Genomic DNA, 14,976 nt, shown 5'->3' with positions numbered 1-14,976 from the left:
GGCGAGCGCACCCCCGCAGGGCTCTCCTGGCGTCCGGCGCCCCACCGCACAGGTAAGGGCGGGGTGGGGCTGCGCGTCTTGGCGCCGGCTCCTCCTCTGCGCTCTCCCCGCCGCTGGCCGGGCTTTCGCCTCCGCGCCCCCTCTGGCCCGCGCATCGCCGTCCGTCTATGGCTCCTGGCGGCACTCACACCTGGGCCGTCCGAGTTTGTCCCGGCGGGGTTCAGCTTCATCCTCCCTGCCCTGTGGGCACCCGTCTGGCTCGGGTTTAGGGGCGCCTCAGGAACAGCCCCCCGCCCGGGGTCGGGCGCGACAGGCACGCAGTGCGCTGGGACTTGGCGTGAGCCGCGGTGCGAGGGCCGTGGGGCCTTACTCAGCCCGAGAGACTGCCCGGAGGAGGTGACGCTTGCAGTGAGAACGGCATGGGCAAGTGCCTATTGGCTGGAAAAGGAGCCCATGTTTGGGAAACTCCAGTGATTACGTGTGTCTGGGCTGGGAGAAGGAAGGAAGTTGTGAGGTATGCGTCTAGAGAGGTCAGGGGGAGCCTCTAGGGACAAGAAGCTCGGAGCCATGGAGGGGCGGAGGAGGAGTGCTGGGGGACAGGCCCAGGTGGAGACTGAGGAGTCAGCTGTGACAGTTCCACGCCCCTCCCTTGGGCAGCCCCTCTCTCTATCTACCACTGGGCTTGCTGCTTGATCGAGGGGACTGCAGAGCCACCCAGAAAAATTCTCCACAGCAAGTAGAACTTCCTTGCATGTCCAGGCCAGGAAATACCAGAATGGGTGCCATAACAGGGTGTGGCTGAGGGGCCGGAGGGGCCAGGTCTTGGAGGAGGCAGGGGAGGCCTTAGTAGTGACCCTGCTGGAGACGGACCCAGTGTGGACAGAGGCCAGGAACCCAGAGGAGGGAGCAGGTCTGGCCGCTGGTTAGACCGACACAGGGACAGGCAGCTGACTCACCTGGGCACGCCAAGACTGGCCAATTCTGGGCTCACTCCACCCCATGGTGAACCTTAAGGCTGCCTGAGGAGGTAGGAGGCTGGGCCCTGCCAGTAGCTTGCTGTGTGCCCTCAGGTGAGTCACCTAGCTTCTCCAAATCACCTAGCTCAGGTGAGCCTGGTGGGACTGGGAGTCCGAGACCCGGGTCTGATTCCTGTACATGCTCTGCAGGTTCTGTCTCTGGGCTCTCCTGGGCCTTCCTGGGCCTCAGGACCCCCATACATACAGCATGTGCAGCCTGCCACTGGGGAACCTTAGAACTGGATAGAGAGAGTGGGTGAAGAGGCCATGCCCTTGACCGGAGAGAGGCGAGTCGGGTGAGACCAGGTTAGAGAGGAGAGGACTCCTACTGGGTCCCTCTCATATTAAGGTTCAGCACCTCCTCTTCCTCTTCTTCCTCTGCGAACACACACTCACGTATACTCACAGCTGGCCGCACCCCTGCCCTCACAGCCTCCTCATCACCTCCAGGATGAAGCCCAAAACTCCCTATCCTGGGGCCACCAGACCAGGCCCCCTCCATCCCCCGCCTTAACTGCAGCCTCCCGACACCCACCGCCCCACCAGCCGTGCTTACCTTCTGGCCTTTCCTGTAGACAGCATGACTCAGTTTCCCAGGGTAAGAGATTTTTTGGGGGGCCACAGACCTGGAAGGGCCCTGGAGTAGTATCTGCAAGCCAGGTATGTAAGACGCCCTGCGGGGCCCCAGGCTGCTGAGAGGTGAGAGAGGCTGGGCACCAGGTCCCCGAACCCAGAGCCGCTCCTCTCCACCGATTTATCCTTTTTAGGGAGGACGGAAATGTTTGAAAAGTTCCGAGCTAGTCGGACCCCCATTTCATAGAGGAGGTGATTGAGACCCAGAGGGGAGCAGGGCTGTAGATAAGCTGGGGCACGGTGAGGGCGGAACGGCTGCATAGGGGGGCCAAGCTCCAGGGTAGGGGAGCACTGCCACCCCATGGGGGAGAGGGGCAGAGAGCTCTGTGCCCTGTGTGTGGTGTTGATGTGGGCGGGGCCGCTTGGCCCCATGAGTGTGAGGGGTACTGGTGCTCAAGGCCTCCCAGCAGTGTTATTTACTGTGGGTCCCTGGCTTACTCCAAACTGGTTCCTGGCCTGTACCTCCCATCCTGGCCACACCCTCCCTGCTTTGCCTTTAGCCATAGCCTTCACCTCTCAGCTCAGACCCCAACTGCCTGCCCGCTGAGGATGGAAAGCTTACCTTAAAGGGCCTTTCCATTCTGTCAGTTTCTGGAGATATGGGTGAGGGTCGGGTGCGCCAGGCCACACTTGCTGTACCCCCGACCCCTGGCCGCGCTCTCCTGGTCTGCCTGGGCTGACCTGGAACAACCTGCCTCCTTCCCCCAGGGGCTGGGGCTACTGCAGGCCAGTCATGGGGAGACGGCTGCAGCTGCAGTCCAGCCTCTTCCCCTTCCTGCCGCTCCCTCCCAAGGCCTCGCCCTCCTGAAGCAGCAGCAGCAGGAAAGGTGGGGCGGAATGCCTGGCCCTGGGCCCTTGGCCAGAGTTCTGAGGCATCTGCTCCACTCGGCCCCAGAGCCAGTGCCCTGGGAGTCGTAGGCTCCCAGGGTGGGGAGGGATGACACCCCTTTCCTCTTGGGTCTGCCTCTGTCGCCTGCCCGTCACTGGCTGCCTCGATATGTCTCCCACCTCACCCAGGTCAGCTAACTTGAGAGCCTCGGAGTATCATCGCCAGGGAGAGGCAGAGTCTGGGCAGATGACCTTCTTTGTCAGGTGAGGGCGCCACGGTCTAGCGGCAGAGGGCTGTGACCGCTTGGAGGCTGCAGCCTGGCTGTGGGGTGGGTTTGAGCCCAGGTCCTTGCTGCTCCTCCCTCCAGGCAGGAGGCCACCTTCTCAGGTGATCGCTGCCTGCTTGGAGGGTCCCTACAAGGAATTCCAAAAGCCAAGCCCACCTGCCCACCCCTACGGCCCCACTTCTCGAACAAGACCCATCCAGCAGGGTCGGCCTGGCGGGAGGGTGCATGGAGGGTCCCACTCACACTGACCTCACCCTTTTACTACTTGGCCCCATCTCCTCTGTAGCTGTCGCAAGTCCATCTCCCCAAGTCTGACTGACACCGCTCCCTTGCTCTGAGGTCCTCCATGGCTCCTCTGTCGACCCCTTAGCAGAGCCTGGGCCCTCCCGACTGCGAGCCTCTGCCCTTGCCTGCAGGCCTTCTCTCTGCCTTTTTGTTTCTTGCCCAGCCTTTGTGGCTTCTGCTGAAACTCCCTCAGTCCCCCAGCCCTACTGGGTGACAGAATCCTGAGCCTTGGCCTTGAGAACGGCTGGGCTCCCCTGACGGCATGTCCTTGTTTCCAGAGACCCAGCGGAGAGGGGGCTGGCGCACCACGAGATGTCACTCTGAGCCCTTGGGAGCCATGGCGGCTCTATGAGCCCAGGAGTCGACAGTGGACCAGAACTGGGCCTGAGGACTCTCTGCCTTTTGGGGTAAAAAGGGATGCTTCTCTTGGCAGTTCCGAGCCCTGTCTCCCGCTCCTTCAGGCTCCCCTCAGCTTCAGCTGGGCCCAGGCGGGGAGTGGGGCAGGGGTCAGTGGCCAGTGTCTGGGAACTTCCCTTTGAGGCGACCTGGGCTCCTCGCTCAATTCTGATGTGTGTGGGAGTCATGGACCTTGCTTCGGGCACTGACCCTGGTCCCCCAGCTTTGTCTCACTCTAATCTGTGCCCTGTTCACAGGCCCTCCGGCTGGCACACTGGCCATGTGCAGCCCTGAGGAGTCGGCCCTGCTTCGGCTGGAGGAGGTCTTCTCGGCCACCCTCGCCCGAATCAACAGCCTCGTCCTCCAGCCCCTGCTCGCAGCTGGTGAGCCTCGGTTCTCCACTGGGAAGGATGGGGGACAAAGGAGCTGTCCAGGGACAGGAGTTTTACCTTGTTGGGCAATCTGAGCTACAGCTTTCTTACCCTCAAATGTAAGCGCTGACACTTGGTGTCGGCATCTGGGGTCCTGGCCTCCTGATGCTGACCGCTCCTTTCTCAGAGGGACCCTGAGCAGCCAGGCCACGAACCCTGTCCTAGCCCAGACCTGGCTGTGCATAAAGATGAGCTTCTACTTCTCCCAGGGCTCAGGCAGGATTCTCTGGCTGAATTCTCATCTTGAGCTTCCCCAGGGCACCACCAGAAGGCAGGATGCCTGGGTGTTACTTCCATCTTGGGTCTCACTTGCAAAGTGACCTGGAGCAGGTGCCTTCCTCTTGCGGGCTCTGGCCATGCATCCGTGAATGGTGGAGACTGCAGGACCCTCTGGGTCCCACATTCTGGGTCTGAGGAAGCCAAGACTCAGGGGGCATTAGTATACTTGGTGCCCCTAGGTCATCGGTGCTGTCCCTGTTTAAGGAGGAGGTGGATATGTGCCCATGTTCACGCCTCGGGGTGCTGCTCACCACTCTGCCTGCCCATCCCCTGCTGAGCTCAAGGGGGCACATCAGCTCCCAGTCTTGGCCCAAGGACCCCAGGGATGTAGGGCCCTGGCAGCAGCTCCAGGGCTGTGGGGTGCTGCTGGCGCCTAGGTGACCATCAGGGTCCCTGTGTGCCCCTCACGGTATGGTTGTGCTTCCTGCTCCAGCCCCAGAGCCGTCGGACCCCCGGGGCAGAGAGTGTCTGCAGCTCCTGCAGCAGCTGCACAGGTGCTCCCAGCAGCTCTGGGAGGTGACGGAGGAAAGCCTGCATTCACTGCGCGAGAGGCTGCGCCACCCGGACACTGTCGGCCTAGAGTCTCTGCTGCTGCTGCGCGGTGCCGAGGGCGTCCTGCAGGTCTACTTGGAGTAAGACAGTGAGGGGGCCTGGGGCTCGGCCTGGCGTCAGGGTTCCCCAGGCACCAGGGCTCACCCGGGTCAGGTCTTGGGCAGAGGTTTGGGTTGAGCCTGGGGTGGGGCTCCCCTAGGGTCAGCCTCAGAGGCCTTGGGCATTAGCCTGGTGTGGGCTCAGACACCCCAGGCCTGAGACTTGGGGCCTCCCAGGGAAGAATTTGTGAGCCAGAATTGTCTCATCGGGTCAGTCAGGGGTTGAGGTCACCAAAGCCTAGAGCCAGGCTACTGCCTAGGCCCTCAGGGCTGCAGCCACTCAGTGAGTGGGATCTGGGGACCCCGGAAGGGCAGGGGCTCGGGTCTGGAGTAGGGGGCTGGGCCTACAGGGTGTCCCTGTGCTGCCTGCAGGTACATCAAGTCCTACACGAGCTGCGTGGCGGTGCAGGCCTTTCAGAAGACGGCAAAGAAGAGGAGGTGAGCATGGGCCTGCGGCGGGCCTCCGGGCGGCGGGGTCTGCGAGGGAGGGCTGGGGAAGCCCGTCCCAGAGCAGTGAGTGTCACGGCCCGTGACTCATCCCGAGCACTCCTGGCTCTGACAACTCCTCGCTGGTCTTCACTGGAAGAGAGGGAGGGAAGCCTAGTGAGCAGACTCCAAGTATCCACTAGGCAGGGTGACCCTAGGGTGGGAAAGGGGACACTCCCACTCAGCGTGGACGGTTGTGGCCACCGATCCCTTGAAACACCAGGTACTGCTGCTGAATCTCCAAGAGGGGCACTCAGACTCTGCATTTACCCGCTGGGGGAGCGGCCTGGGGCCTGGGACCGGTGCTTGGACCTGGGGCATCGGCCAGGGCCGGGGGGTGGGGCGATGGTGGTGGGTGTGAGGTTGGAGGAGGGGAGAGCGAAGGTGACACGTGGCCTTCCCTCCACCCAGCGAGTACTGGCGGGGCCAGCGGAAGGCGCTGCGGCAGCTGCTGTGGGGCGTGAGCTCCGAGGGCTCGGTGGGCACCGCGCTGGTCCAGGCCCTGCGCCAGCCGCTCACCCATCACGTGCAGCAGTACGTGCTCCTCCTGCTGAGCCTTGGGGACAGCATCGGGGAGGTAGGTGGGCCGTGGCTCAGGAGCCCTGGTTTGAGAAGGACTGGGCCAGGCTTGGGGGACACGGCCCTGTTCTGGGGGGTTCGAAGGGGCATATTTTTGCCCTGGAGTGTCTGAGGTACTTGGCCCTGCCCCGACGGAGCCGGCAGAGACCCAGAGAGCAGACGTGGAATCATATAGGGGTGTGAGGACACAGGCCCAGCTGGGGGAGTCACGGGATGGTCCTGACTCCCCGAGAAGCACCTTCATGCTGGCCGCTCCCCGGAGGCGGAGCTGGCAGGGAGGAAGGGAAAACTTCAGCTGAGACCCAGGCCGGGGCCAGGCAGCCCTGCAGGCTGCGGGGAGTTCTGATGAGGCTCCCGCCCTGGCTGCTCTGTGCCCCGCAGCATCACCCCACTCGGGAGCTGGTGGTGCACGCAGCCGCCCTCTTCGGGGACCTGCAGTCCTTCATGAGGCAGGAGCTGGACCAGGCTGTGGCCACGCAGGCCCTCTGGCACGCCCTGAGCAGCCGGCAAAGGGTGAGTTCGAGGCCTGAGGGGCTGTCAGGGGGCTGCTGGGTCACTAGAGCTGCTTGGTGTACTCTCCGTGCCTCAGTTTCCCCACCCGGAAGCAGGGGGGGTGGCTGAACCAGGTGGCTGTGAGGCTCCTTTGTCCAGCCATCCTCACCCATTTGCTGAGCACCTCGTGGGACAGGCCATGAGCTGGCTCTGGGGAGGAGCGATCTGCAGAACTGACCCTCTCTCGGGATGTCACCAAACAACTGCATCCCACGTCCCTGCCCACTGTGGCACATACTGCCCCTGCAGAGGGGACAGTCCCCTGTTCCCTGAGAGCGTGTGACAGGCTTGGAACCCAGGGTAGAGAATCAGAACAGGTCAGGAGGACAAGAATTGCCAGAGAGAGGCGGGCACTGCAGAACCCTGGACGAGAGCTGGTGGGAGCTTGGCTGGGGCTGTGGCTTGAGGTGGGATGGGCAGGACACAGTGATGCTTCCAGAGAAGTCGTGCTGCCCTGCTGCGAGTGGCTGGGAATGACCCTCCAGACCTCGGATCCCCATCACTGTCCATCAATGTCCATCACTGACCTGGGGGTCTCCAGGAGATGCTCGGATCAGTGGGCATCCGGGGCGGAGGCAGGCAGTGGAGCAGCCAGGACAGGGGTGCCTGAGCCCTGTGCCTCCCCCATCGTCTCGCCAGGACGCACTCTGCACCCCCACTCGCCGACTCTTGCAAGACAGCCAGGACATACCCGTGACGGTCACCCCGCTGCGGGCAGAGCGTGTGCTGCTCTTCGATGATGTCCTTGTCCTTTTGCAGGTTAGAATGGGGCTGACCGGAGGTCTGGGGGCCACCGCAGGGGTCAGGGGGTGGTTGAAAAAGGAGCAGGGAAGAAGCAGACAGGTGGGAGCAAGCACTGGGGCTGGTGGGAGTGAAGGGGTAGAAAGGCGGGGGGCCGGGGCGGGTGGCCGGCGTCGTGGTTCTGCAGGAGCAGGGGCGGCAGGGAAGGGCTGCTCCAGGTGGGTCCCAGCCTCAGCCCTTCCCGGCCGGCCTCCCGGCTCACGCCTTCACCTCGTGTTCTTCATTCGGAAAACGGGATAATTGTGAGTGAGTTCGTCCTTCAGCGGAAGCTGGACACTCTGAGTCCTCAGATTGGAGAGGTTGTGGGTGGCCCTCGGCGGCTGAGGAGGGCTGCATGAGCATTCAGGGCACCTGCCAGCTTCTAGAGAAGAGTGCCGAGCAGCAGAGGTGGCTCTCGGCACACACAAATCAGAAGGGAGCCAGGCCTGGGTTTGGGATTGTCGCATGGCCCGGTGACAGCCACAGCACTGTCTTCTCTGTCCCCCGCAGTGTCAGTCTGGAGCTCCCCTGGAAGCAGGGAGGCTGAGGCCGGGCTGGGGTGTCGCTTGCACCCCCCCAAACTTGTGTCCCCTGAGCCTAGTTCTGGCGTTTGTTCCGATCAGTTTGAGCTCCCATCCACTCGGGACTTCACACTCTGCTCCAGGGGCACCGGAGAGATGCTACCCCTTAAAGGCGCCGAGCCCTTTCCTGACTCTGCACCTTTGTCCGTCCTCTTCTCTGTGGTCTGGGTCAGGCACACTCCTCCTCCCTGCAGCCCGGGGCCTGGCGCCCGCTCCTGTGGCAGTGGGGCAGTGACCAGCCCTCCCGGGCCAGGTGGGAGGTCACTCCACAAAATCTCCCAGAGGAAAGGACGTTCAGTCTGGCTGTCAGAGCAGGGGTGGTATTTCGGGTAGAAGGCACATCAGCTCACACCTTCTCGAGATTCGGGGCAAGCTCGAGAAGGTGCGAGTGTGGAGTGGCCGTGGCGCTGTGGTGTGGAGGGGGTGACGGGTGGGGACACGTGAGCTGGGAGCGGTCTGCGTGGTCTCAGGTGGTGGGCCCAGCAGTGGAGTCTCCACCCCCCAGGCAGCAGGAGCCTTAGACAAGCTTCTCGCAGGGGCTGATGGGGTCTGAGCTGCATTTCCAGAAGACCATTCTACTGGCTGTGATGGAGCAGGATTGGGGGCCGGGGGAGCTGATCCCAGGTTCCTGGCCAGGCCCTTGAGTGGGAAGGGAGCTAGAGGACCTGCCTGGAGATGGGGAGCAGGCGGGGGTGCTGAGGGATTCAGCGCTGGGCATGCTGGACTGAGCAGCCTGGGGACAGCAGGGGTGTCATGTGCAGGCTGGTGCTCGGGGCAAGGCTGGGCCAGAAGAGTAAGTGAGTGTCTGCTCTGGGCTCTGGATGACACCTGTGCCTTATCTTCCAGGGCCACAGTGTTCACACCTTTGATCTGAAGCTGGTATGGGTGGATCCTGAGCAGGACGGGTGAGCAGCCTCCTCCAGTGACAACCCAGCCTTCCTCCTGTACCCCATGAAACCTGCACCCCAGGGCTCTGACTTGGGCCCTCCCCAACACCCTCCTGGACATGGCTGAGGCCTGCTTGTCTCCTCCACCTGTCTAGGTGCACGTTTCACCTCTTCACGCCCGAGGAAGAGTTTTCTTTTTGCTTCAAGGACCCACAGGGCCAGGTGAGTGTGGGTGAACTATGAATCGGGGGGAAGGGGGTGCAGAGGAGTGAGAGAAGGTGACCGAAGGGAAGGGAAGGGCACAAGTACATAACCCCGGAGGCTCCATGAGTGTGTCAGGCCTCTGGCGTCTTGGTCAGAGTGTGTCAGGGGTCAGCCTGGGGTCAGGCATCAGAATGCCATGGAGAGTAGGTATTTTTCTCTGTGAAGACAGCATTGGGGCCTGTGTTGCTCACTGCCCGGTGGTTTTGCCTCTCCCCTCTGGGCAGGCCCTGAAACTGCAGACGAGGGCCTCAGGTCAGGATGGAGGGCCCCAGGGAGCAGTAGGGAGCAGCTAGAGATTTCTCCACGTGACAGAGCAGGGTAGGGGCGGGGGTGTAGAGACTGTCATACTGGAGCCACCCAGAAAGCTTCCTAGGGGGGCCGCCTCCGGCAGCAATGACCTGTCTTGTGATTTCCCTGTTCCTCCCAGGCGGTCTGGAAGTGGAAGGTTACCCAGGCCGTGTGCCAGGCCCTGCGTGGGAACAAGGACTTCCCGGTGCTGGGGGCGGGCCCGGAGCCCTCCCAGCCCCCCACCTGCCGCTCCATGGCATATACCTTCCTGGCCGAGGGCCGGCTCTGTCAGGCCACCTACGAGGGTGAATGGTGCCAGGGCAGGCCCCATGGCAAGTGAGTGGGGCTCTGGATCTGGCAAGGCGGGGCTCCCCCTGGGAGTCTGAGGGGGCAGACAGGACCCCCATGGGGCACGAGCCAAAGGCGGTTACTTCCTGTGGTCAGTCGGTCCATTCTGTTTGTCCCCCAGAGTCTCTCTTGAGTCCTCTTGGACAGGACCTGGCCATAGTAGGTCTGTGGCAAATAAAGTCTTGGTGATGGTGATGCGGGGGTGTGGGCAGACGTCGGGGGCAGTGCGGGGGAGAGGGGTGCTGGCCTGCAGGGCCTGTGGTCACCCTTTCTCAGGAGGTGGCGACATAATCCTCGTGTCTGCGTGGCATTGTGTAGCTGTGGCGGACACGGTTTGCAGACGTCCTGTCTTCGTCAGTCCTCACACGAATGCTCTGGGGCAGTGGGGTCACCTGTTTTATAGGTGCAGAAGCTGAGGCCCGAGACTGGCATGACTCGCCCCAGGCCTTGGGCCGGTCGTAGGGGGAGGGAGCCTGGCCACAGTGGCAGGCCCACCTGACGCCACGGGCAGGTCGGCTTTTGAAGAAGCCCCACCCTGTGCTACAGCCGGGGAAATTGGGGCCCAGAAGGCAGAAGGGACTCGCTGAGGTCACACTCCTGAGCGCGTCTGCTAGTTCTGATACCCCGATACTTCCAGAGAGGGCTGGACAAAGCTTAGGAACTAAAAGATCGAAAAAACGATGCGTGTCAGACGAGCAGAGGAGGATGGTAGAAACCCCACTGACTAGCATTTGGCTCTGAGTTTCCTATAGGTCAAAGGGAAAAGGGAACCTGGATGTTTCCAGAATTCTCCCTCCCGGGTGTAGTTGAGTGTGCCCCTCGAGGCTGCGGGGCACACTCAACAGGGCTGGGAGTGCTGGGGTCATTGAGCTCAGAGGACAGGGCTGGGCGGGGCAGAGAGGCCAGTCCGAGGGGACTCAGGCCACTGGGAGAGAGAGTCTGAGGCTGGGGGTCATGTGCATGTGGAGGGATGGGTCTGGTGTGCCTGATGCCCGTGGACCTTGATTGTGTTCCAGGGGGACCCTGAGGTGGCCAGACGGGCGGAATCATGTGGGGAATTTCTGCCAGGGCCTGGAGCACGGGTGAGGCTGAGGCTAACGTGGGAATGTCTGGGCGGCGGGGAGAGTGGTTTTCGTCCCTGTCAAGGTCGCTGGGCTGGCCTCATCCTAAATTCCCAAACCTTGAATAGGAACTTTAGAGGCCACCTGGTCCAGCTCCCCTCATTGTACAAAAGGGGGCCGCCTCCCCCAGGAAGACTGCCAGGGGGCCGCCTCCTCCAGGAAGACTGCCAGGGTGCCCTTACCCAGGGCCCGAGCAGGGGCGGGCCGTGGAGGGCGTGGTCCAGAGCCAGAAGGCGCTCCCAGGAGGCGTGGGGGCAGGATGGAGGGGCCTGGAAAGAAGATGGGGTCCGGCGTCTGAGAGTCCCCCCTCGTCTGGGAAGGCCCCTGGAGGCAGAGACGCCCCTGGTGGCATGGAGGGGGTACGGCGGCCGGTCCGGGGTCCGGGCAGCTGTGCTGGCGCTGATGTCCCTCCCCGCCCACCCCCGCTGACAGCTTTGGCATCCGCCTGGTGCCCCAGGCCTCCGAGGACAAGTTTGACTGTTACAAGTGCCACTGGCAGGAAGGCAGCATGTGTGGCTACGGCATCTGTGAGTAAGTGACCCTTGGCCTGATGGTGGGATGGGCTCGTGGGCAGGGCACGTCCCCTTGGCCAAGCTCTGGGAGGCAGGGCCAGCCGCCGGTCACCCTGTCCAGGTACGGCAATGACGAGGTGTACAAAGGCTACTTCCAGGCGGGCCTGCGGCATGGGTTTGGGGTCCTCGAGAGCACCCCGCAGGCCCCTCAGCACTGCAAGTACACGGGCCACTGGGAGAGGGGCCAGCGAAGCGGCTACGGCATCGGGGAGGACGGCGAGAGGTGAGTGCTCCCCGGCCACCCCCAGGACCGCCTCGCAGTGTGTGCCCCGTGTCAGTGAGTGTGCTCTGTCTGTCCCGCAGATTCTCTCTGAAGTCCCTCACTGCCCCTCACCCCTGCGGTTGTCACTAGGCTCAGGACGAGGGGGCTGGCCTCCATGACCGCAGGGGCCTCCCCATTCTGGTGCCTCCTCCTGCTTTCTGGGAGGAGGTCCTGACTCCCCCGTGGGGCCATCTGAGGCCCTCTGGGCTGTCAGACGAAGCGCTGGAGCCCAGCCTGTTCCTCTGACCTCACCCCTGCCGTGACGCCCGGGCCACCCCTCCAGCCTTCTGACCACTGAACACCCTCACATACCTGTCACACACGCCGACCTCCATGGCTTTGCGCACTCGTGAATGGCACCCCGCTCCATCTGCCCTTTCTGCCACCTCCCCCAGGAAGACTGCCAGGGTGCCCTTACCCAGGTCGTCTCCCTCCATCTCCCACACTCTTGGGGCACCCGACCTCATCTGCTTCATGTCTGAGTTGTCATGTCTTACCTGCCACCCCCTGCCATGCCAGCAAAACACACAGGCTCATGAGAACAGTTCCGATCCAACTCTGGCCACCCCCCTCCTCTCCCAGGGGTGAGCGCTACATTGGCATGTGGCAGGCCGACCAGCGCCATGGCCCAGGGGTCATGGTCACCCAGGCAGGAGTCTGCTACCAGGGGACCTTCCAGGCGGACAAGATGGTGGTGAGTGGGGTGACCTGCGTGTGTCCTGAGCTGCCATCTCCTTGTACCGGGGTTGCATTCTGGAGCCCCCCGGCTCTGGAGGGCCCCCTGCTCTGGTCAGGGGTGGGTGGGTGGGAAGCTGAGTTCCTAAGTGCTGGAGGCAGCCACACCTGGGCAGAGATTCAGTTCTGCCACCCACCTATTCTGGCCTTGGCCAAGTTCCCCCTCAGCAACTCAGATTAACTACTTATCATAAAGACTAGTGAACTAGCAGGAGTGGAGTGCGTGGTGAGGGTGCTGCCAGCAGCCTCTGCAGCTGCGGTTACGGACCTCTGGGTGCCTAGCCCTGGACGCATGATCTTGTGGGATCCTCCCAGTAGCCCTGCGGGTCATGTCATTGTCCCTACTGTATGAATGAGAAATGCGCGGCTCAGAGAGGTCAGGTAACTTGCCCAGTGTCACGTTCTAATGAGTGGCAGTGTTGAGACTCAAACCCAGGTCTCCTGAGCCCGGGCACCCAGCAGTCGCCTCCTGCCTCACCCTACCCTACCAGGGGCTTGGCGCATAGTAGGGCTCTAGCCTCATGGCTGTTGTTGTTATTCTGGTTGGTTTGTTTATTTATGCTATGCTTTGTTGTGGAAAAGGTCAAAGGAGGAAGAAAAGACAGGAATGAGCAATAAACTAGATTCAGAAATAAGTGGAACTGAAATTGTATCCTGTTTGGCTCTGAGCTTCCTGGCAGCCAGTGCAGCAAGAGTGCCTGATCGGTTCTCCAGTCCCCAGCCCCGGGGTCAGCCCCGGGGTCAGCGACAGGGAGGGGGAGATGGTTCAGGACACGTGCAGAACTTCCAGAGCCATCGGAGCGAAGGGAGGGTCCCCCAAGAGGCTTCCTGAGAGAGGTCCCTGGGGAGGAGGAGCCAGGCCCCAGGGTGACTCGGGGATGAGGTCCCTGGGGCTCACGCTCGGTGCGCAGCGGGCCGGGCTGGCATCCCAGCCACAGTCCTGGGAGGTGCGACGGGACTCAGGACCCTGCTCCCTGTGAATTAATGCCTACTCCCTCCTTTCCTACCATTTCCTCCCCACCCCGTCTTTTCCTCCTGTCCCTGGCACCCTTCCCTAGGGCCCAGGGATCCTCCTCTCTGAAGATGACTCCTTGTACGAGGGCACCTTCACCAGGGACCTGGCCCTCGTGGGGAAGGTGAGGGACACAGAGCCTGCTCCACTCTCTGCCGAGGCCAGGGCTGGAGCCTGCACCCGCCTCCCAGGGCCCAGGCTGAGGGTGTGGGCAGTGGGCGCAGAAGGGAGGGGAGGACCTCCCCATCTCCACGCAGCCAGGGGTGGGCACAGGGACCCTTCCCTGCGGTGGGGGTGTGATTGATCCTGGTGGGAGTCGAGAGGGGAGGGGCGTGCTTGCGATGGGTGTGGCGGGTGCTGGGGGCCTTCCGGAGTGTCTGCCCCCTCCAGGGCCACCATCAGTGCCTCGGGCAGGTGCCGCCGGAGTGACGGTCTTTCCTGCCCGAGCTGACCCAGCAGAAGGCAGTGGTGTCCTTGCTGGGCTTTTGGAAATGTGGGTGCTGTTTTGGTTTTGTAATGACTTGGAGGCCACCGTAGCATCTGGTGGGTGGACCAGGAGCGCCAGGAATGGGACAGCCCCATGCAGCAAAGGATTGCCCCTCCCGAGGGCCAGCGGTGCCCCATGCCCTCCCCAGGCCTCTGCTGACCTCTGGACTTGCCCACCCCGGCCCCAGAGTGGTGGTTCTCCCCGCTCTGAGCTGCGAGTCCCTTCTCTCTCTCTCTGTCTCCAGCTCTTGGTGGGGGGGCTCCTGCAGGGGTGGAGGGTTATGAGTCCCTCAGGCTGGGGAGGATCGAATGGATGGTGGGAAGGCCACCCACCAGCCCCTAGCCTCTATGACCTGGAATGGACCACACGAGGCCTGTCATGATTGGATGCAAGGGCTGCTGGACAGACAGACAGTACACAGACATCCCTGCCTCTCTCTCCTGGCTCCCAGGGCAAAGTCACCTTCCCCAACGGCTTCACCCTGGAGGGCATCTTTGGCAATGGGGTGGGGAGAGGCCTGCACACTCAGGGCGTGCTGGACACAGCTGCCCTCCCGCCTGACCCGAGCAGTACCTGCAAGAGGTAAGAGCCTGACCGTGTGGCCCGGCCTTCCGGAGCCCATCTGGGGCCGTGGCGGTGGGAGGTGGTCTGTGTGTGTCTGTGCTTCCAGGGTCTCAGGTCTTATCAGAGGGGCTTCTCTGTACCTCTTAGCTCTTGGGAGAGTTCAAGGAGCCCGGGGCACACAGCCCCCAAGTCAGACACTCTTGGAATCAAGGGCTGTGTGTTGATAACTCCACGTGCCACAAAACTGTAGAAAAACATTACATGTAGGCTTTGTTTAGACCCTGCTTTTTTAACAGGAAGGGTAAAAGACAGCTTATAAAATAAACAAACCAGAATAAAATAGAAAATAAAAGTGTGAGTTGAACTTAAAAGAAAGGGAGGTGCAGATAGGCCTCCTAATAGTTATGATTGACCATTGTCCTAGCATGAGTTCCCCGGTAGCCAAGGTGAAGAAGGAAACTTACTAAGTGGAAGAGGAAGACGTGGTTTTGCACTGACGGGGGCATCTAAGTGTGTGGTGGTTCCAACGGGGTGTCAGCCAGCATTTTAGATGTGGGGAGTGGATACAGTTGACTTCTTGACCCATTGTCCCTGTGTGCTTCTCTCTGACGGTAGGAGCTGAGCATGGATAGCAAACCTCAGGGGCACGACCT

General features: G+C 62.2%; 1 protein-coding gene across 8 annotated transcripts in view; it reads left to right on the top strand.

Moving 5' to 3' along the window:
* ALS2CL (ALS2 C-terminal like) overlaps positions 1-14,976 on the top strand; it is a 21,707-nt gene continuing 6,731 nt past the window's right edge. For 2 of the 8 annotated variants that reach the window (XR_003047176.1, XM_006914866.2), the window contains exons 1-18: positions 1-52; positions 2,667-2,741; positions 3,328-3,456; positions 3,703-3,828; positions 4,589-4,787; positions 5,178-5,243; positions 5,703-5,868; positions 6,252-6,383; positions 7,062-7,181; positions 8,630-8,688; positions 8,826-8,892; positions 9,362-9,558; positions 10,587-10,652; positions 11,124-11,222; positions 11,325-11,486; positions 12,108-12,219; positions 13,319-13,396; positions 14,211-14,341. Coding sequence is in view for 7 of the 8 variants with exons in the window: in XM_006914866.2 (XP_006914928.1) it covers positions 3,726-3,828; positions 4,589-4,787; positions 5,178-5,243; positions 5,703-5,868; positions 6,252-6,383; positions 7,062-7,181; positions 8,630-8,688; positions 8,826-8,892; positions 9,362-9,558; positions 10,587-10,652; positions 11,124-11,222; positions 11,325-11,486; positions 12,108-12,219; positions 13,319-13,396; positions 14,211-14,341 (1,757 nt within the window). In the remaining variant the exon portion in view is untranslated. The other 6 variants (XM_015591753.2, XM_015591749.2, XM_025048949.1 and 3 more) reach the window with 6 other exon arrangements.

The sequence above is a fragment of the Pteropus alecto genome, unplaced genomic scaffold (assembly GCF_000325575.1).
Source record: "Pteropus alecto unplaced genomic scaffold, ASM32557v1 scaffold156, whole genome shotgun sequence".
Taxonomy (NCBI): Eukaryota; Metazoa; Chordata; class Mammalia; order Chiroptera; family Pteropodidae; genus Pteropus; species Pteropus alecto.
This window is presented reverse-complemented; position numbering and strand designations above follow the sequence as displayed.